The sequence below is a fragment of the Watersipora subatra genome, chromosome 1 (genome assembly GCF_963576615.1).
Source record: "Watersipora subatra chromosome 1, tzWatSuba1.1, whole genome shotgun sequence".
NCBI lineage: Eukaryota > Metazoa > Bryozoa > Gymnolaemata > Cheilostomatida > Watersiporidae > Watersipora > Watersipora subatra.
In genome coordinates, this window is record NC_088708.1 from 64,267,766 (window position 1) to 64,290,443 (window position 22,678).

The 22,678-nt window shown below is 32.4% G+C and overlaps 1 protein-coding gene across 1 annotated transcript in view; it reads right to left on the reverse strand.

Moving 5' to 3' along the window:
* Window positions 1-350: 350 nt before the first annotated feature.
* The window catches only part of LOC137390260 (phosphatidylinositol phosphatase PTPRQ-like), a 39,067-nt gene continuing 16,739 nt past the window's right edge, over window positions 351-22,678 (reverse strand). The window contains exons 8-26 of the mRNA XM_068076598.1: window positions 22,435-22,526; window positions 22,091-22,295; window positions 19,397-19,506; window positions 16,102-16,273; window positions 15,717-15,808; window positions 15,345-15,549; window positions 13,292-13,401; window positions 12,295-12,469; window positions 11,268-11,374; window positions 10,782-10,971; window positions 10,503-10,606; window positions 9,312-9,486; window positions 9,109-9,200; window positions 8,744-8,957; window positions 7,645-7,748; window positions 6,134-6,329; window positions 1,789-1,912; window positions 1,318-1,513; window positions 351-422 (exon numbers count right to left, since the gene is read on the reverse strand). Of these exons, the coding sequence (XP_067932699.1) occupies window positions 351-422; window positions 1,318-1,513; window positions 1,789-1,912; window positions 6,134-6,329; window positions 7,645-7,748; window positions 8,744-8,957; window positions 9,109-9,200; window positions 9,312-9,486; window positions 10,503-10,606; window positions 10,782-10,971; window positions 11,268-11,374; window positions 12,295-12,469; window positions 13,292-13,401; window positions 15,345-15,549; window positions 15,717-15,808; window positions 16,102-16,273; window positions 19,397-19,506; window positions 22,091-22,295; window positions 22,435-22,526 (2,735 nt within the window). The remainder of the gene's footprint in view (window positions 423-1,317; window positions 1,514-1,788; window positions 1,913-6,133; window positions 6,330-7,644; window positions 7,749-8,743; window positions 8,958-9,108; window positions 9,201-9,311; window positions 9,487-10,502; window positions 10,607-10,781; window positions 10,972-11,267; window positions 11,375-12,294; window positions 12,470-13,291; window positions 13,402-15,344; window positions 15,550-15,716; window positions 15,809-16,101; window positions 16,274-19,396; window positions 19,507-22,090; window positions 22,296-22,434; window positions 22,527-22,678) is intronic.

The following is a 22,678-nucleotide window of genomic DNA, read 5'->3' on the forward strand; positions in this document are numbered from 1 at the left end:
TTAGCCTTGTGGTTTAGTGTGCATGCTTACACACTTGAGGTTGTAATCATCATGAGTTCAAATCAAACACATAGCTCACTTATCCTTCCTACATTATAATAATTGGACCGGAGAACAACAAACTTCAAGAAATGTATCAATAAATAAAAAAATTTTGATCAGATATCCAGGCTGGGTTAGTGCAAACAATATGCAAAGCCTAAACTGAAGAGTGACTGTGACCCAAAAGCCAGTCTACTTCAACAAGTTATGTTTTGGCGAGTCGTGGAAAATCCATAAAGTGCGACTTCGAATTGTTAAAATGGTAGGATGCCACCCAAATCGTCAGCAGAGGTCTACTCCTAATCTATTCAAAGCATGAAAACCCAGTGATTGAGAAAATAGCCAGCAAATGCACGATTCTTAGTATACTCTTGCATTCGCTAGATTTTCATCATACACTATGTTGAGAGTACAAAACAATCTAGTTTCTAGCAGAGCTCTGGTCGCTTTAATGTTAAGTTTCAACGTTGGAATGTTCCTGTTGAACTTTGTAGTGTGGCAAAATGTAAGACTGTAAGCACACTGCATTTCCTATCTAACAGAACTATCTAAGCAGCCACTTTTGTTGCAGGGAACAAGGCACAATCTAGTTGCAGTTTAAAATTAACTACCAGTAAAACAGACACTGTGCAAAAGTTCTCTTTTTAATCATGTAACCAGCAGCTGTTTTTAAGGTTGCATCAGCAAGCATCTCACTAACTTCCATAGAGTTGTTTAATTCTAGTACTAATTCTCACTCTAAATCATCTCTCCTCATCGCTATCTTGTAGATTATAGCTTCTGTTGCTTTGAAGGTTTAGTATAGTGCTTCTACCTCTGAACCCAGTAGGAGCCTATATTTCTATTTTAACCAAAGAGTTTCATCTTTTATAAACTGAGGGTATTCCATCAATGTGAAAAATACTGGTTCTATAGACTGCTATTTGTAGGGTCTTTAAAATGTTGTTGTTTTTATTAACTATAAAATCAAACATTTCTAGTTTCATAGCTGCACATAAGGTCTCTCATATTTTTAACAAAGTGGTTTAATTGAATGCATTAGGTGTCAAGTGTGCCTTCTAACTTTTAGAACAAGACAGCATTTTTTGCGGATATTTTTAACGAGAAATAGTTCATTGATTGGAAACATTTTGTAATGCTCAAAGTAACTCACTAACCTACATGTAAGTTGAAAATAGCTTGAAAATCTAAATAAATGGCCTCAAATTAACTACCACTATAAAATACATTGAAAACAATCTGTTTAAAATGAAGCTATAAATTTAGGGCACCTACCTCAAGGTAAACAATGAGACCAACTACAAGGGAGTAGTTAGTCTCAGGTTTAAGTGGAGCATTATAGTAATTATTTACTGTTTGTCCATCTCCAATATTCACTGTCAGCCCACCATCAGTTACCAATGAACCTGGAATCTCTGCAGTGATGTAGCAGGTCATAACAACTTCAGCTGATGTATCATAGCCATAGAGACTGTCAGAGTCACAACTGCTGTTCTCAAATAGAGCATATCTCTTTTGTCTGCTTCTGGTTGGTTCCCTAATATTTCCGACGATCAGCTGGTAATTGCTGAAATATATTGTTGTAATTTTATGTTTGAAAGCAAGATTTATTTTAGGCAGATTAGAATTATGTTAAAAGTAAAACAAACACTTTTGTTATTACAATTGTGAGATTGAAAATCTTTAGTGCAAATATTTCTAAATAGATATCTGTAAAATAAGAAAACTTGCTAGGGACATACGTACCTTTGATTTCCGAGTACATTCATCAAATCAATGGGTTTCAGAATGATGGATGTGTGATGAAAGCCCTTCAAAATCTTAGAGAACAATACCACGTGATCTGTGCTGGTGATAGAAGTATTCTTCACTAAAATTATAATGAACCCGAAATACTGATCTTTGTTACAGTCAGATGTTTTATCGCTATTATTGTTTCTAGTTAAAACTATTCGTTGATGTCAAAAGTTCAGTAGGCTTACCAACCTTTCGCCAATATGATTGGCACTCCGAGACTCACACTAGTTTAGAAGTAAAACATGAAAACTTGTTTAAAGGATCTACATTGAGACAACGTGCATTAAAACCAGTGAATACTGGTAGTTCATAAATAAAACCTAATAGAGGTAATAATATCATTGGCAGGGCATAATCGACCCCACAAAAAACTAGCTTTTAGTGGTAATAAATTGAATAGTTCTTCAGACAACTGATCTGAAATTTTTCTAGAGTACTACTAAACCACAATCAGGAGACCATAGTAAAGTAAAACCTGAGTTAGTTAAAATATTTGTCTGCTTTTTCAAGAAAATCATCTACAGAGTATAGTTACTCGTTGTCGAACAAATTTTAGTCATTTTAGTAAAACCTCCAGGAATTTGGCTCACTTAAATAAGTGATCATGTAACACTGCTTATTAATTTCTCCTCAAAAGTTCAGCATTTAGCATACAAAATTACACTTTTACTTCAAGTAGCTTTTACGATTAACACAAGACGCTAAATATCCAACAAGTATTTATGACATATATTGTATTTGCTGAAATTTTCCTCGCAGCTGCTGCAAGACAACTTCAGTTGCCGAGACCATAACTACCCATTTAGTGACACAATCAGTCTAGCAGTAATATTGTTTAATTAATGTGTAACATACTCAGAATCTGCTTATCTAAGCTACTCTTGCCAGTACAGCTTTATTTTTACAAAAATCAATTTTACCTTGTTTTGAGCTAGGTACGTACATTATGTGCCATTTACTCAAATCAATTATTTTGTATATAGTCTAATTATGTCGCCAATTGTGTTATAAACCACGGCTGTGCTAAAAGTCTTGTCGTCAGATGCTAGTCAAGCCAACAGATTAACATTAGACTATTTTTTGTGTGTTCTATTTTCAAAAAGATCATCGTTATATGTGTGAAAACTTTTTATAAATGTTTCGGGTTATATTAACTTTTTACACAAAAGGTTCCTTATCTAAAAACCGACCAAATTAAAATTAAAGGACAGCCATCTATTAGTAACCGGTTCAATATTACATGCTGGTTTAGGACATTTCATGTTATCTTTCATTGCTAAAATAATATTTTGAGATGTTAGTTTAAAACTGAAAGTTTAACAACTTAGTTTAACTTTCCCTCTAAGTTTGAATGCATTCTAAACTTGGTAGTTTTAGCACTGAACCAGACTCTTGCCTAAATCATCTAAAAATATCACAAAACGCCGTCATTTTTTAGCAGTTTCATTATTGAATTCTGACAGACTCACAAATTTTGTGTTTGGCACTGAAAGCCTCACATTGTGCAGCTACTTATATGTTTATTGCATAATTAATTGTATCTCTACATATAGTGGTGAATACATATCTGTATATATATCTCAAAGCTTGTGTGGTCGTGTATTCGTTTATTCATAGGTTGATGTGTTTGCTCAGCTATAGCTACATGCATTACTTTAGCATTGCGTGTTTGTGCTACGACGCCTCTGTTAATAAAATTCGGTCCAAGGCGTTATCATGTTTGATATATCATAACCATTGGCTAATTATTTTTGCAATGCGCCGACACATTACGATGACCCTGTTAAAAATGCTTTTTTGTAAAGTACAATTACTATATATGAGGTCAAGGCCAATTCTTCTCCCCCGGAAATTTATGGTAAAGCTTCGACCTCCTCTCTTCTTTTGGTCAGACCAAGATAGCACAATATTTAATTTTTACATTTGCACCAGGATCGATTGTGTAGTTGTTTTTGTAGTGTTTTGTGTAGCTGAAATAAACTAAGAGAAAAAATCATAAATACGGAGAAGGTTTTTAAACTTTGTCAAGCAGCTGTAACTTCTGAACTTCATATCATGGAAAAGTGTTTTGTGCAGATCAAATAAATTCAAAAAATAAAACAACTTTAAAAGGTTTAAAGGTAAATGTGAAATAATTAGCAAGTAATAGTTTAATTAAAGCTGTTACGCTATGATTACAATGAAATATGGTTCAGTAATGATACAATTACTACAAACTGAGAAAACAAAATAGGAACCCTGTATATGTGGAATTGATAATAACAATTTTTGCCTAGAAGTGTGTGTGTGTATAAAAAAGTTTCTGTTCTACCAAAGGCTATCCATCAAAACTTTGAACATAACAAGACTGGTAATAAAAAGGTCTTTGCACAGAAAGTTGATTTGTATTTAACATATAACGACATTTGCCATTTTAACTTTCAAACTACATATCCTAAGAACTATGTTTTGAGCAGGTCGAATAAAGGAAAAAAATAAAACAATTATAAAATGGTTTAGATATAAATGTGAAAAAATTAGCAAGTAATAGCTAAATTAAGTTGATTTTGCTATGATTACAATAAAAGATCATTTGGTAATGATAGTATTAATACAATCTGAGAAAAACAAAATAAAAATACTGAATATGTTGAATTATTACCAACAATCCTTGCATAGAAGGGTTTGTCTATAAAAAAGGTTACTGCTCCAACAGAAGCTATTCATTAAAACTTCTCTCACGATATGCAGTTTGAAAGTTAGAATCACAAATGTTGTTATATGTTTTACACAAATCAATTTTCTGACCAAATACTATTTTATTACCCGGGAAACCCTCGGTAGCACAGCTAGGTAGTAAATAAATCCGTAGTTTTGAGCCCCACCGAAATTTTTTATTATTTATATCAACATTCTGGTGTGGCCGTTTGCTGTGGCTAAGAAAAGCTGAGAGCAACTGAAATAGGGGACACCGAGGTGACCGACGTCAGGACTGAGCCAATCCCTGACTCAATTGACAGCCAAGCCATCATTAGAGATTTAGTTGGCTGAAGGTCAGTCACTGTTTTGGCCCTACAATCGACAGGCCGAGCCTGACAGCATCCAAAGATTATAAAAGGTGCTCTGATGTGCAAAGAAAAATAGAGCACAGGAAAGTCTCACACTGTGCAGTTATTTATATAATTTTTGCATAAGTCATCGTTCCAATGTATATATTTGGGAAAATTATTTTATCATTGCTTTGCACTGAAGTGGTTTGATCGTTGAAGAGCCAGCAAATGATCTTGGTCAACTGCTTTACAATTTGAGTGCAAAATTACTTGCTTTACTCAGACATAATTGTGTTTTGCATAAAACCTAATATTTGACAAAGGCACATGTGAACTGCCATGACTTTCAAGCCATATAGCCTATAAAAATCTCAATACCAGATTAGCGGCATAAAATTTTACATCAGTCGATCCTGTAAAAATGATTTTGAACTCTTTTTTCAGACATTTTGGCTACTACCTTGAGCCTGTCTGTGTTGAAAAAGTTCTCAATATTATTACTGCTGAAATAAAAAATAACCACCCTTTGTAGTGCTATTGTTCAATAAAATATTTTCAGCCTAAAGATCTGCATTTTGTTACAACTTACGTATCTATATAATGTGTGTGGTCCCGACTTTTCATAGCGAAGAAGAAATTGTGATAAGGAATATTTTTGACAAGTAAAGCTACACTCCCTAAGAGCTGTATACATACTTTTGCTTGGCCCAACTCATGCAGGTAATTGTTTGTCTTTTGTTTAAAATCAGATACGATGGGCTAATCCTTTAACTACTCATTATTCAGACTCTGTGGAACCTACTAAAGCTCCTGGTCCTAAGTAAATGCTTACTATGCGGATCAAAGTACGCAGAGAGTCTATAATCCATTTGGCAAAAAGACTTATGGTTGCACAGAAAATCAGATACAATGGGCTAATCCTTTAACTACTAATTATTCAGACTCTGTGGAACCAACTAAAGCTCCTGATCCTAAGTAAATGCTTACTATGCGAATCAAGGTACACAGAGAGTCTATAATCCATTTGGCAAAATGACTTACAGTTGCACAGAAAACCAGACTTTTTTTCTTGCTATTTGAACCTAATTAAGATATCTTAAAATCCTTTCAACTTCATGTCAAGGTGGCAACATTTGTTTTAGCATTTCAACTGTACGAACGAATATACTATGTTATGCATATTGGAAAAATCTTGGCCAATAAAACTGTTATCTCAGTAAAGGTTATAACAAAATGAGTTTATTGCAAACTATCGGGAAACTTACATTGAAGCTGAGTATATCCTGCGTCATTGGATGTTGGGCTATCACCAGCCATGTTGGATGCATAAACACTGCAAGTAACTTTTGAAGCAGATTCCAATTTGCAGAGTTTTGGAAATGAACCTCTTGTGATGTTTGATACGTCTACTGTAAAGTTAGTAGAGCTCCATAGCGTCTGGTGGCCGTATTGACAGCTGTACTGTTTAAAAAGATACCAATGTAATTAGTAAATTCAGTTTTATTGTAGGTGAATAGAATAATCTTCCACTAATAAAAAAATCTATTTGCTGAATTAATGGCATTGTAGAACAAAATAAAAACAATTAACTCAAAGTTGTGTTATAGTTGTTTTGTAATGTGTGATTGGCCATTATGCGTAGGTCAACTTAAAACTATCCCTAATTGAGGGTTTCATGGTTTTTGACTACATGTAGATCTTAATAATAATATAAATCATTCTTAGAGTCCATCATGACAGTACCAATAGCACTCAAATATTACAATTTCTATTAATAGATTAAACTGATTAAAGTTTTTCTCAACAGGCGCTGTATTTAATTAATTAGTATTCATCCTAATTATTTCTTACGAGTTTATGCAATCATAAAACACTCCGTAGTATTACTAATAATAACTAAATTAGACAGTATGGCCTAAACAATGATGGTTTTAAGTAGGGACAAAAAATTACTATGCAACTACATCAGCCCTGACAACTTTAAGAACTGCTAAGACAAAGAACAGCTGATTACCTTCATCTAGTCACATATTGTTACATCAGGAGATGTGCTCAGGTTAGACCTCATTTTAAAGTTAGTTGGAATTTAACTGAATGTCTTGTATTATGTATTACTATTTATGAAATGTCTGAAAAGTAAATTGGATTTTTAAGCTGATAATTGTGTCCTTCAAATATTGTAAACAGCCATCTGAAATACGATTAGTATTTGCGTTTACATTTTTATCGCTTCAGTATTTATAATAAACTATTTCAATTAAAATTCTCCCAAAACCAATTAATTTTAAAACATAGTCTTAAGGAACCGTTATTTGTTAACCAGCTTTGAACTGTTGCTAAATTTAATAACAAAGTAATCAGTATATATTTTCCCAGATTATTGGAGCAATAAATCTTTTGTATAGATTTGAGGTATTTTGTTATGCCCGATCTGGACGTTAAATTGGGGAAGATTTGCGATTTAGACATTAAATTGGCTTAGCAGTGTGTTGGTAACACAAAAAATGAACCCATTTATTAAATTATGTGTTTAATTATTTATATTAGAGAAAAGTTCGGTAATGACTAAAGATTTCACAACCATTTGAATGTGACTTATAAAAAGTGCTGTAAAAACCTAATGATTCAAATTGCTCAGCAATTACCTAGAATCAGAGCATATAACATTACGCCTAGATTTGACGTCTTCCTGTGCATGGTGCACTGAAATAATTATTTCAAAAGCAGTCAGTACAAAAAGCTGTAACATTCCGGTAGTTTTATAGGCAGTACTTACAGTGTAATTCAGAATGAGTCCATTTGGTAAGCTTGGGGATCCAATGATTAGTTCAACACAGGAAGAAGAAAAATCCAGAGCAAGAGAAGGGGAATCAGTTGGTGCTAAAATTGCAGTTCAAATGAAACTAACATGCCTGAATCCTTTGAAACCAAATAACTTTGTGAATGAATCAAAAGAAAACATCACTAAATGTGTGAACATGGTTAGGACATAAATTAACAAATGAAAGAACTGATAGCTTTAGAATTGATAGGAATTAAAGGGTTACAGAGCTAAAGAATTAGCCATGTTAGCCTATGATCTTGCGCGAAAGAGGTTACTTTAAAAAATGCAAGTGTATTCGACCTTTGGTTGCTATGGCAAAGTTTGTGGGCATTGGCTAAACTATCCAATACCATGCAAAGTGGATTTAATATTATGAGCTTGTAAGGATTTTTTACCTTAATATTATTCTGAGTTGATTAATAATACATGTATCTTTGAATGTTTGTTGTTTATTTGTTATTTTACACATAAAAATTAATAAATAATTGAATATAAGCAGAGCTTTGCCTATTTTTTTCATTTACATTTTCAATGTCATTTTTATTTATTTTTATTAAAGCTAATTTCTTATAATTATCTTCTCTCAATTTCATGTGAAACATTTTTGTATGTATGTGTGTTGTTGCATGCTATATGGATATAGTATATTACCACACAGAGTTTCCTTTTAACAACATGCAATTTTTGAGTGGTAGTGCTGCTAATGCTTGGCATCGTTATTAAGATGCAAAATGTCAAGTCTACCATTATCATTGTTAATCCTTGTATGTTTTAGAAAGATTTTCCATCAGTTTTTTTAAAAGCGCCTGAAAAATAAGTACATTATATATAAATAATCTATATTTCTATTTTATTCGAGTCGTTGAACCATTCCAAAAGAGTTAAAACTCAACGCGATTAAAAAACGTACAAAAAAATATATGTGTGCATTAAAAAGAGCATCAAACATTTTAAATTTTTGGGCACAAGTTGCCTAGTTCGAAAAATGGTTCAATTTTAGCAAACTGACTACTTGCCAACTACGTTCTGTTGATTTGCTAAACACACTCACCAGTTTCCTGTGTAATTAATGTGTAGAAGGAGTGACTCATCAATCCCTCATTATTAGTGGCTGTTATCATAACCGTGTAGTTAGTAAATGGGTAGAGACCCTCTACGCTGAGTGCTCGTTTATCTGCCTCAGTTGTTTTGACTTTAAGAGCTTTCTCTTGATATGAGAGAGATACACTGTAGTTGACTATACTCTTGCAGTTTGCTGTGACAGCCTAAAACATACAAGATATCAAAAACTAGAAAATAGAATTAGTAAATACTAATCCTAATGCTAGTTTTGAATTGAAAATGCAAAAAACAATCGAAACATCTGTTTATGCACTACCAACTTTCCATCATGCGCATCTGCAAGCTTCCACGTACCAGCCAAGTAATGTTAACATTAACAAGTTCCCGCTGCAGTTCCGCACTGTATACTACAGTCTGGTCCACAAATACAACAGCTTCTCCAGGGTCTACAGAAAAAGATTGAATACTACTGAGATTCATTTCTGAGCTAAAAACTTTCGAAACCATTAACATTGATAAATTGATCTTGTCTAAAATTATAATCCACCCTCAGTTACCTCCGCAGGACACGGTAGTCTCATTCATAGATGCTGGTCCATATCCAATAGCTGTAGAAGCTCTTACTTCACAAGTTACTAAATCTCCTGACTGATAATTACATAGAACAAGCTCTCCTCTTTTTCTGGTTGTTGTGAAGCTTGGATAAGGTGAATTAGGAGCTCTGCATCTGTACTGAAAACCACAAAAAGCTCAAGACGCCATAAAATAAAAAATCTGAGTGAGAGTTTATCTCATAACATTGTGGGAGAAGCGGGCCTAATAAAATGCAACTAAAGTTTGTACTTAGCTGAAATTCTACAAATGCTTACTTAGCTTCTTAATATATAGAATTTACCAAAGGTTGCGCATGTTCTTTTAAGCAGATGTATACAAGATTAAACAACAAACATAAACAATTGTATTTTGCAAAGTTTTTGGTAAAATTAAACCATGCTAAATAAACTACCACCAACATTTATGCAAATGCTCAAAATAATTCTTTTTCATAATCGCGCAACTTATATTGAATATTATTAAATTCATCGTCTTGATTTGGCTCAAAAATCTCAAGCAGAGTAGCACAATATTGAAAATAAAAACTAAAATTTGCTATAAAAAGCAGGCTGGAGTACATAGAAACATAAATTATAAATTGTTTACAAAATCCAAGAAGGGGATTTTCAACTTTGGCAACACTAAATGACACAAGAACAATTATGGAGTGTATCAAAAGGCAATGTTATTAGCATCAGGAATAATACTAAGCATCTGCAAACCGAATGCAATTTTTGGCCTAATAAACCTCTTCTTTTTGACAACCTTTAAATTTCTAAAAATTTAACCCACATCTAGTGTGACTTGAAAAACAATTTTATATCCCATTCAATTTTTGAGTTCATGTCTCACAAAAATGCTTTGAATACAAATTGAAAGGATTGAAGGAATAAAGTAGGTTGGAAACTGTCATTTTTGTACTAAAATGCTCTAAAAAGTAGCAATAACAGTGGTAGCATGCATTCAGTGTTTGTATAAAATAGATCAGCTCAGGGTAACTATTTGCAACTGGTGTAATAGATGCGACAGGCAGCCCTAAAACAATGACTATGTTATTGGGTAAGCTAGCATTTTTTAAACACTTAAATAACTTGACTTTTTCTGAAAGCACATCAACACTATGCAATACACTGCAATCCATCATTGCTAGTTACCTGGTATTCAGTAATAATTCCATTTGGTGGCTGAGGTTCAGTCCATGACAAGCTGATGCAGCTCAGGTTGAAGGGTTTCACCAAAACTCCAACAGGTCCTGGCTCTAAACAAATAACTCCCACAAGATATATTTGCACATTAATTCTTTGAGCATTATGGTACAACAAACTTGATAAAGACATGGCAAGTATAAGTCTATCTGAATGGGTCAGAATCATGAGTTGACTATAAAAATTATCTGAATAAATTATGAAAGAATTGTTTCATAAGAAACCCACCAAGTTCTCCAGTGGTTACAACAGCAGCTACAGTAATGATGAATCCTTCATTATTCCCAGCACTATACACAATGCTATAGTTGGTAACAGCATTCAGGTCATCTATGGGCTGATTGTCTAATGTGTAGTCAACGGATTCATTCAGTTTATACTGTCTGAGTTTGATTTCCCTGCAGTTAGCCAAGATATCCTGTAAGAGGGAGGTATGCAAAATGTGGTAGCATTAAATACATACTGCATTTACATGTATTTTATTACTATTGCTTTATTTTGAAAGTTTGTATAGTAATAAAGCTGAATATGCTCATAGAATTTTTCATTGAAGTAGCAAAACCTCATCATCCATTTGAGATTAAAAAAAGACATGCAAGAAAAATGACGCGAAACTTAAAATAAAACTGTTCAAACAATGTGTGGAAGTCAAACATGTTGCATTTATGAAAACATCACTAAGATCAAACACATTGTTTTATTATGTCTGATCACCTTTTTGGGAATGTGCATTATAACTCTTCTTCTGTGATATTCAGAGTCTTTTGGCTTGTAACTTGTCTCTGTGATGTACTTCAATAAGTTTGGAGGTAGCGTAGGAACTGTGTGATATAACAGAGTACATGTAAGTTAAATTAAGTTCAACAAAAGTTTTTCCACTCAGTAACCTAGGTATGCTTGTAAAGTAAAAATGCCTCACTTCACCTTTAAAATAAAATATGTTAGATATAAATAATAAAATGAGTTTGTTAGAATTTAAATTAAGAAAATGTAAACTGTGCTGATGACCAAATATTATAGGTGAGGATATGAATAAAGAGAAAACATAAAAAAGGCTAAACCTTTTTAGTGATAGTTTGAGGAGACACCACTTTAATTCTGATAATTGATTAGCCATTTTATGTCTAACTCATTTATGTTTTGATGGCATATTTAATAGATAAAACTGTTAGCCCTAAAATCAAACAAAAGTACACAACATGATAGAAAGCCACAACATTCTATATCCTACCAATGCAAGTTGACTAATAGTAATACATATTTACACCTTTTGGTTGAATGTTCTAATGAATTTGTAATAATATAGTGGAAGGGAAGCAACTGCATTATATTTTATATATTCACACGTTTAGTTCAACATGTGAAAACTTTGAAGAACAGAGTGAAACTATAAGGTGTGGTTAATTCACGGTTTTGCTGAGAAAATGTCTAAAAGCTAGCTGAAAATCTTTAATCAAGTAATCGAATGTTTGGAGATGTTGATACTTTTGCTTCCTTGTTGTACCTAAAAACTTTATATTGTATGCATTAATATATATTACTGTATTTATTGAGCTACAGCTGAGGAGCTAGTTATTAAATTAAATTTACATTTTTAAAGATTATAAAGCTAATAAATTTTAAATCATTAAATTAAGCTACTCATTTCTTGTACATGCGTGTTGGTTCATTGTACACGTATCCTTCATTTAAACTATCAGTAAGGTTTTAAAAACATGGTAGACACTACGCAAGTACTCACCATCACAGTCAGTAGTGACTGAAGGAGCAGTAGCTGAGTTACTATTTCCAGCACTGTTCACTGCTCTTAGATCACATTCTACTACTTGATATGGAGAGAATTGACAGAGTTGATACTCTCTCTTATCTGCAGAGTCTGCTATATTTGTCCATGACTTCTCATCATTACACTTGTACTGAAAAATGATATAGGAGAGCTAACTCAAAAAACCTGTCATAGGAATTTCCACAATGTGTTAGCATTACTTAAAATCAATTTAGTCTCTGTAACATTTGCTCAGCTAAATATGAACACTTTTTTTAATTGATTCCCTATCATAACTAAACTACCTTTATAGAGATCCTGGAGAACTGAAATGACTGAGAGAATATTGCAAAGCTGGCTCTTATTGATTAGATAATAAAGACTAAGCTCTAGCAAAATATGCTTATTATCAAAAATATTTAGCATTTGAGAGGATTTAACATGAGCCTTGGTTCAGTCCTGCAGCTATTCATAGACTTGAAGCTATCAGTAAAACATCGCCTTCAACACTTTGCCCTAGTCACAGCATTTTACCAATCATGGCTAACCTTGATTGCAATTGTAAGTGCAACACATGCAATACATGCATTTGGTTATCATTGCTTAGGAACGTTGAACTGCTTCCAAACGAATATCTCAAGCCATTACTATTGCTACTATATTTGTCATGCATACGAATTTCCCATGTCAACCAGTCATAAATGTCTGAGATATTTCAATTTTATGCACACTCATCGTTTAAGTAGAAGCTACCATACATTAGATTCTTCAAAAGAATTGAGTTGGAATACAAGCATAACATATCTAGCTCATCACATACTCCTTTAAGTATGGAAACTACAAAAACTTGTACCAAGCCCACCTAGCTCATGTTTTAATATCTCTACAACTGCCGAAATAATAAAATGCCTGATCACTTAAGCTATAATCTGATCTTCAAGGCTTAATAGAATGATTGCCCATTTGGTCTAACCTGGTAGCCTGTGATTGGTCCATTAGGCCACCGAGGAGGTTGCCAAGAGATAGTTGTACATGTTGAGTTGTTGACCATGCTACTAACAGATGTTGGATACAACTGAGGACCTACAAAATAATGTATGCAACATTTCAGCTTACTGAATCAACCATGTCATGATTTCTGACAACCGACTATGGATATAAATATTTTAGCACACATTTTATTCTCTTTCACCAGGTTTAATTACTAATTTTTCCTGGATATTCATAACAAAAATATATGCAGAAAACTATATGGATTTTAAGTACTGGCATATGACAGGTCACCTGCTGCGCTAAAAAGATCCTTGCTTGTTTTAATCAATAAATTTAGGACTTTGACCATGAATAATTAGTCGTCTTCTAATGACTTATCCATTTTGCTGGATTTCAAAGGGAAGAAAAAATGTGATGAAAAAGTTGCTGCTTACAGCACCTTTTTAACTAACCAAAATTATGTCAAATCAACATGAATATCTGATTAAGAATGGTTTTTTAGAAGAAAAGGGTTAAAGTCGACCACTGGCAAACCTTCGCAAGATATTTTAAATATACCGATTATTTAAAAAACTATCATCATTGAAGTAGATGGCAAAATGATTGATGCAGTTTTATCATAAATTGCAACATAAAAGTTAAAAGTAAACTAAATGGAGTTGATAAAAATGGCGATTATAAAAATAATTTGTCCGCTCTAAGAAGGTTTGACAAAATGCATGCAAAAAGTGTATGAACTAAAAAAACATTTAACTTATGCCTAACATTGTAAGACATGTGTGACCTTTTATAGCTTTTTGCATAAAAAACACCTCAAAAAGTATGTCCTAAAAATTAGTCTTATTTTACTTGTGCAACACAAATACTTTTTATAATAGTTTAGATTAGTGGGAGCCATGCATAGCCCTAAATAAGAAGGTGCCAAACTTTATTAGCATTTTAGCTAATTGATCATTAGTGTAAACAGTAAAATAGAAAAAATTAACTTTATACTTTGTAATGTCTCCCAGTCTATTTGACTTGGGAAAGACTAAACTGAGAAAAAGAATTGTGGTTAGATTTACTGACAAGCATTAATCATATTTACTTGTACACATTTTTAGGCAAATTAACTTTATATAGAGGGAAGTTTCTAAAAACTAATTTGAAAAGATGGTTAGAAAATGCTACAATATTAAAATGGTAACGCATTGCCTAATCACTTCTCAAATAATTGCCAAAACAATTTTATGTACAAATAGCTCGCCGAACTTTACCAGTAGTTTAATAACTAGCTAAAAACTGCTGCCAATTAGCTCTCGCTACAGCACTGGTAAATAAATCAAGACGCGATGTCACTGGAGCACTCTTTATTTCAATAACAAGAGCAATTTCAACTCTTTTCAGAATACCAGTTCACCAACTTGGTGGCTATCGCTGAAGTTGCTACTCCCGCATAGATTTTACATCAACTACAATCTTTCAAACTGCTGGAGTAAAAATTTAAACAACTATACTATTGAAATTATTTATTACATTTTTGAGTTCTCATTTCATAGCATTGTATTACAGAAAAACTCCATCAAAGATAAAAATACCACCACATTAAAATTTACAATTATAAATTAAAATTAATTTTTATGCGACAAGAAGGAATAACAGCCAAAGAGGCTGACAAAATATATAGTCACTTTTGAATGATTGAGCTTTTCGAGTTCAGAAGACAGACCAGTTTGAGATTTAACGTAATTATTTTATTCACAGAACATTGTAAACTTTAGTAACTTTACTAAATGTTTAATTTTGTGTGATTTCACACTCGTAATATTTACTTTTTTACATGCATTGGAACGAGTTGATTTAAGATTATGGGTCCAGTTAAAGTATAGCGCTTGCGCAATGGATTAAAATAAAATTTTACGATTGAAACTGCTCATCATATTACTTGTACAAAGACAAATAATGCTATTATATTGTGTACATGGCTATTTAGTTACATCCAATCTTGTTAGTATATCAACTCAAGTAACACAAAAGTAACACAAGTAACTCACGTATACCAGGAGTCCTAATTGAAATGACATCAGCAGCTGACTCCAAGTTATCATTATTTACAGCTGTTACATAAAACTCTACTACTGTGTTACCATCAGCATAAACATTCCTGCTGGTAACTGATCTGGGTGTTACAATAGAATCTGAGGCTGGATATCTGGTATTGTAGAATGATATACTTTCACAGTTCTCCTTCAGTGGTTTCTACAAAGTTTTCATTGTACTTTATTACGGTCTTCATATTAAACAATTTTAATGACCTTTTGATATCAGTGTTTTCCTGCGGAGTATGACAAGTATGCAAAGCATGGCTTCTGTATAATAGCAGTAGTTCTATTTACCAAACAAATATGTACTAGTAAAAAGCTCACCTGCCAGTTCACATTATACCTCAGTCTCTCTCTACCAGCTTGTTGAACTTTAGTAGGCTCCCGAAAGGAAATGCTGCGAGGGGCTGATGAGGCTGAAATAAACATATTAACAGTTCAGTAGTTAGCAATGTTGAACATTTTGTGCAAAAAAGACAGCAAAAACTTGATTGAAATTGATAACTCGTTAAAAAACTGTGCAAAAGTTTTTGTGCACATATCTGTTTTTGTGAAAATGAGCATATTGTTAAGTCTGGTTTAGTCGCTTCTTCCTTCACATATAATTAAAAGCAGTGGTAAAATAAAAAAGTGGTCATAAAAAAATCAACTACTACACTGGCATATACATGCTTTGCTAAATGATAAAAGTGCTGAATATTCAGTTTACCTGCACAGAGAGTCCTTATTTCATCCGTAGTTGCTGTATTACTACTCCCCGCATTATTCATAGCTCTAATCTGATACTGAACTTTCTCATAGGGTGTGTATTGACAGATCTGTTCACTTCTCACATCTCCAATGCTTGTCCATGGTGTACCACTCTCTATGCTTTGTTTATACTAGCAGTAAAAAGGGGATAAAAATGCTTTTTACTTATGAAGATGGATTTGGAATAAAATCATCAAAAGAAACCATTAGAACCAAATGATAGATTGCAATATTAATTTCAAGCAAACTACTATTTTTTGAGAAAAAATTGATAATACATGCAAACATTCAAAAAGGTTGTGTGAATCACCAAATCTTTTATCCAAAGCCCAATTTGACCCGAACAAATGAATATAAAACAAGAATTATTGAAAAAGCATAAAAAAGTAAATGTTTGTCACACATGATACTGTACTAGCATTCTGGTTTCAATGGCTTCAAATATATAACAAGAGGAACCCTAAACAATCCCTAAAAAGCAGCTGTTGTACTAAAATGAATGGCAGAGTTAAGATCCACTAAAACTCTGCAGTATACTAATTACATACTGAATATGTAAGAAAGTGAAGTGAAGCTAACTAAATTTGAGTGTTAGTGGTGAGCTAAAAACTAAATGAATGCACAAGTATTTGAAAGCCTTAGAAGACATGTATTGTTCAACGCAACATTTACATCTAAATATGTCTGAATAGCAAAATGTTCTCTTCTCCGTAAACTGTGTGTAAAAATGATTAACTAGCCAAGAATCAAATGAGTGTAGTCATTACTGTTCTCAGAGACTATAAAATTATTTTGAATAATGAGCTGAGAAATCCATGCCTGACAAAAAAATCTCTTGAGAGTCCGGTTATTTAAGATCATGGAAGTGTAAATATAACATACAGTGCTTCCTTGCCATGCAATTTTAATTTGATATAGGGTTGGCATCATATATATAGAGACTCATACTAATTATATGACACAAACATCCCTTGGTAAAATTCATCAAAATCTTTTAATTAAACAAGCAAGTACTATACATGTTAAATTAGAGACGAAATAGTATGTTAACTTTAGTAACTATAGTTACCTATAGTAATTTTTGTGCGCTTAGCGGTGATGATTTGCCATAAAATCTTATATTATGATATGCTATGTGCAAGCAATGACACTGTAGAGGGTTCTTACCTTCAAGGCAGACAAATAGTATCAACTTTTAGTTTAACTTAAATAAGTTTAGTTAACTAAAAGCACGCTTAAAGCTAAGTTTTAGTTGATATATATCATTTTAACTATTTTACTGAACATCAACTTTTTAATCACTAAAATATTATCCCATATCACTTTCTGGCTTTGTTTCACTATAACCTTTAGCCGACCTCATTAAAACCTCTTTCAACCTAATTTGACCTGGAACTTTGAATGATTCTGTTCTCGTAATAAAGTGGATTTTTGCTAGCAGATTAAGGGAATTTTTCTAATCCCTGACCCTCTGTTTAAAAAGAGCCTAACTCCAAGTTTGCTACCAGCTTTATCAAAAATATATTACATAACACTTTTCACACGAAAAATGTAGAACAGAGAAAAATCGGTCATCATATCTCTTTTAGGCGTTACGATGTTTTTGAAGAAAACATTTCTTTCTTATTTCAACGTAAAAAGCACATCCACAGCCAAATTTAAATTTCAAGCAAAATTTCTGTTGATTTTGTATGATGAAATAGGATTCATAAAGGGAAATCAAAAAACCATTTCCACTTTGTAAACCAAAAATGTCGCATGACTGGGAAACCGTAACTCAAAAGCGCACTGTACACAGATTCAACTAGCAGTTTAGCTTTATGTTAAAGATTGGAGTTACGTAAGATTTTTTCTTTTTTGCTCCTCCTATAAAATTAGCAAAAAACATTGGCTCAAATCATGTCTGTGTATGCGAACTACAAAACTATTGATGTAATCTAAGGATTTAATAGAAAAGCTAGCAGAACCTCACCATTGGATTTTACAAACATTATCAAAGAAACATAATACTGCAACCTACACTAGCTAACTTATTTTGGCTGCTCAAACTACTAGTTTCAACTAATGGCGTATAGGTTTCTAACCTTAAAAACGACAATAAAACAACCACTAAAGTTTTTGAAGAACTGGAAAGTTTCCAGGCTAAAACTTAGGTTTAAAAAAAACAAAAGTGAATATCAAAGTGCAATAAAAATTACTCATGCAATTTACAGCAGCAAAATTTAATATCAAACAACAAAATCCTGAATCTGAGATCTATAGGAGTTGGTATCGATCAGGAGTTGTGAAATTTTAGCTAACATAGTGATCAATGTATTGAATGACTTGCACCTGAAAATTTTGTTTTAAAAGAGTTTTTTTCTTATATGACATTTATTCTCTCTATCCAACAAACTATTTATTTTAAACTATTGAACTAATGAACTAACTAATATTAAACTAAACTTAATCGATCAACTTCTACAGGCCTTACTGAAAAGGTAATCATGTGGGAAACTGATGGTTACTGATGATAATTTAAAACTAAAGCTTTGAATCTCTGATTTTGCGCCCTTTTGTTTTATAAAAAGTGACTGTGGCAATTCTACAGCATTTGGTGAAGTGGTTATAGAACTGGCAGCTTAACTTTAATCAACAGTAGAGTTTTTGTAAAACAATCTACTGTCATTTTGGCTGCTTGTTCTCAACCGGTAATTCAGGCTAATAAAAATATACTATATGATTACTGTCATGCAGCAATCTATGTATCTCCTCAACTTTCTAAATAGTAATATCTTGAGGAACACATTGTTTTACTTTTAGGGTATTGCTGGTTGCACATCTACATCTAAATTTTAATCTGGTCTTTTGATGTACCCTCATAACAGTTTTTGTTCCAACATGGAAATGAGTAAATAATGGAATAAAGCTTGGATTTATGTATCGCTGAGTCTGAGGAGTCTATAAGTCAAGTTAATTGTATTTTAAGAGTTTGATTGACAGTCAGCTGATATGAAAATAAACTATGTGTGCAGAATAGCCTTGTTTTAAATTGGTATTTTGCAAATGTAATCTAATCTTATTTCTATATTTTGAAATAAGAGTCACTATTTATGATTTCAGCAGTTATCACATCACTAACATTTAAACACCTGGTACATAGAAAAACTGATACGACAAAAGTTGTTTTAGAACAACTGATTAAAGGTTTATTAACAACGTAATAGAGTAGCAGTATTCACGATTTATGACAGCTTTGTATAAGGTGAATGTACCTTGTAGCCTGTGATTACTCCATTAAGCCACTGGGGAGGCTTCCAACTGATTGTAACACACGAGGAATTGTCTGCTTGAATAGACACTTCGGTAGGAGCTATTTGTGGTCCTGTAAATGGAATCATTATTAGAATGTATAGTTCACAGTATAACCTGGTTCAAATGTACCTAATACCTTATAGTTACTAGCATTGTGAATTAGGCAGCAGGATACTAAAAGCTATGTTTTTTAATATTTTGATGCAATATAGCAATTCAAAAGATCCTCAAAAAGTATGTTTTTAACTAAAAGATTATTGCACTTAAATTGACACATTTTGAATAAAAATTTAGTTATTTCTAGTGTGGAGTTTTTATAATGTAAAATACGCAGCAAATATACACTACTGTAAAATGCAAAAAAGAGCTATACAGTCCTTAACAGTCAATTATTGTTCATACCGCATACCATATGTAGACGCTAGATGTGCACTTTTGCTTATTAACTAATATTAACTTTTGCATTTGTTATTTTTTGAAACTCTTCACAAACTAATTTTTTGCTACCAATAACAATTTTTTTAATTTGTAATTTTTAGGTGAGCCATTTAATTTTCAAATGCGCCATTACTCTTCTATTTCCGGTTTTTCATAAGGTTTGATTGTTGAATCGGTAAAGGCTAACAATTTTCAGGCAGAGAATTATATTATCTCACACAGGAATAGCCTCTACACTCTCTCAGTTTAGTCAGACAGAATATCAGACAAAGACAGGTTGATATCTCATTTTACATTTGTATCAGTATCGAGAGGTACCAGTATCTTTGTAACAATAACCTTTTTTATACACACTTCACTTCTTTGCTCGAATTGTTATTATTAATTAAACGTTTTCAGGACTTTTATTTTTCTTTTTCAGTTCGTAATAATTGTACCATTATCAAACCATTTTTATAGAAAACATTTTGGTACACACAGACTTCTACGCACGAATCGTTAATATTAATCCAGCATATTCCATATTTTATTTTGTTTTCTCAGTTTGCATTACCCGTATCATTACCAAAACATTGTTTATCGTATCGTAACAGAACAGACTTAATTTAGCTCTTTTTTGCTAATTATTTCCCATTTATATTTACGCACTTTCATAGTTGTTATATATTTTTCTAATTTGTTTGTTCTGCAAAAAACACTTTCCCCATGATATGCAGTTTGAAAGTTAGGATGGCAAGTGTTCTTATATGTTAAATACAAACTAACTTTCTGTTCAAAGACTTTTTTATTACCAAGGCAATGCCGGGTAGTACATCTAGCCTTAGCTAAATAGTATATACCACTATAAATAGGTCTATATGATATTTTCATCTTATGATGCCAACACTGAAACAAACTAAAATCATATAATCGTATACCATGTAAAGTTTCATTGAAATTATAGCAAAACAAACTATATTTAGTCATTACTCGCTAATTATTTCATATTTACATTTAAACATCTTTACAGTTTTATTTTTCTTCTTAATTTACTTCAACAAAACATTTGTTTCATGATATGACATTCAAAAGTGATAGTTCTTTAAGAAGGTTTGAAAACTTTTACGGTTGTTTGTTTTTTCCTTAATTCATCTTTACTGAACAAAAATATTTTCTCATGATGTGTCGTTTGATAGTTAGAGTAGAAAATGTGATTATGTATGTTAAATACAAATTAATTTTCTGTTCAAAAACTTTTTTATTACCCGGGCAACGCAGGCTAGTGCCGCTAGTATATATATATATAAAAAAATTGTTTCCTCACCCCGGATACCCCGCATGGGTGGTAAATTCTGCTCTAACTCGGGTCTCCTACCAGAGACCTGGGAGTTTGAGCACTCGCCTCAAGATCTTAGCTGTTCCCAATAGCGCACTTTTCTGCAACTCACCTGAGTTGATTGTTGTTGGTATTTGGGCAAGCCACATTTTATGCGCCGGTGTTATTGCGCCCAGTGCCCCAATGACTACTGGGATTACAGTTGTTCTTACATTCCAGCATTTTATATATATATATATATATATATATACAAATATATATATATATATACATATATATATATATATATAAATATACATATATATATATATTTATATGTATATAAATATTCAATATATGCATATTATATATTTATATACATAATAAAATTAAAAATGGCTTTGTTGTTTGCATTTATCTGACAAAAAAAATAATAAGTAGTTTACAACAAGTGGTGGCATTTCTTTATGATAAATGTTTGGCTTTTAGCAAGTATCATTTACTAATCCTTTTCAGTTCAATCCCACACGTGTTCAGATTCTACATTTTTACAGACCCCTAAGAAACGCTGTGGTGCTTGGTTTTCTATAAAGCCACGAACCGCAATATTAGTAAATAAACAGTAGCATAAATTATCTACACAAAGCATATATTCCCATTTAAGTATTTTATGTTTTCAGCTACATACAAAGTTTAGTAAAGAATTTATATTTAGACAAGTTTAAGCCAACTTTTATCAAGATTATGTTCTGTTATAATAATTTCAAAATTTAAATTTTCTAGTTGAGTGGTTGCAATTGTCATATAAATTATAACTACTTTTCATATGTTTTAGTTGAAACAAAAACAACCAAATATCAACAGCTTTTACAACTTCCTCATTAATCATTGTTTGTATAGTAGAGAAAACATTGACACTTACGTAGAGAAGCGCTTGTGGTACCAATGAGGCTAACAGGAGATTTAAGATTAGCATCATTTACTGCATAAACATAAAATGTAACATCCTCTTCACCATCAGCGTATAAGGCTCTGCTCAATACGGATGTCGGCACTGTCTGTGAGGTTGCCTTTGGATATCTTGTTATGTAGTGGTTTATTTCAGCGCAATTTATAGTTTGAGGCTCCTGAAATGAAATAAACAATATGAAGCCTTGAAATAAATTATAGTACAACTAAAAAATGAACACCTTGTCAGGCTTTTACAAAATGTAGACTATATTCAAAAAAACATAGCTACTGACAAACTTCTAAAGACATGCCTACCTCCCAGGTCACATTGTTTTTGAGTCTTAGTCTTCCATCATTCATTTTCTCTACAGGGTCATTAAACTTTATGTTGTTTGGTTTAGTCGGAGCTATAAACAACATGTAAGGTGTCACATTTCAGCATTTAATCCTATCAGTTACATTACATGCTTAGCACAAGCACCCTACAATAGAAATATTTTTTTGAACAGTGCATTATTAAAATTAAATAAAAAAGAAAATAAATACTTTTTTAGTTAAG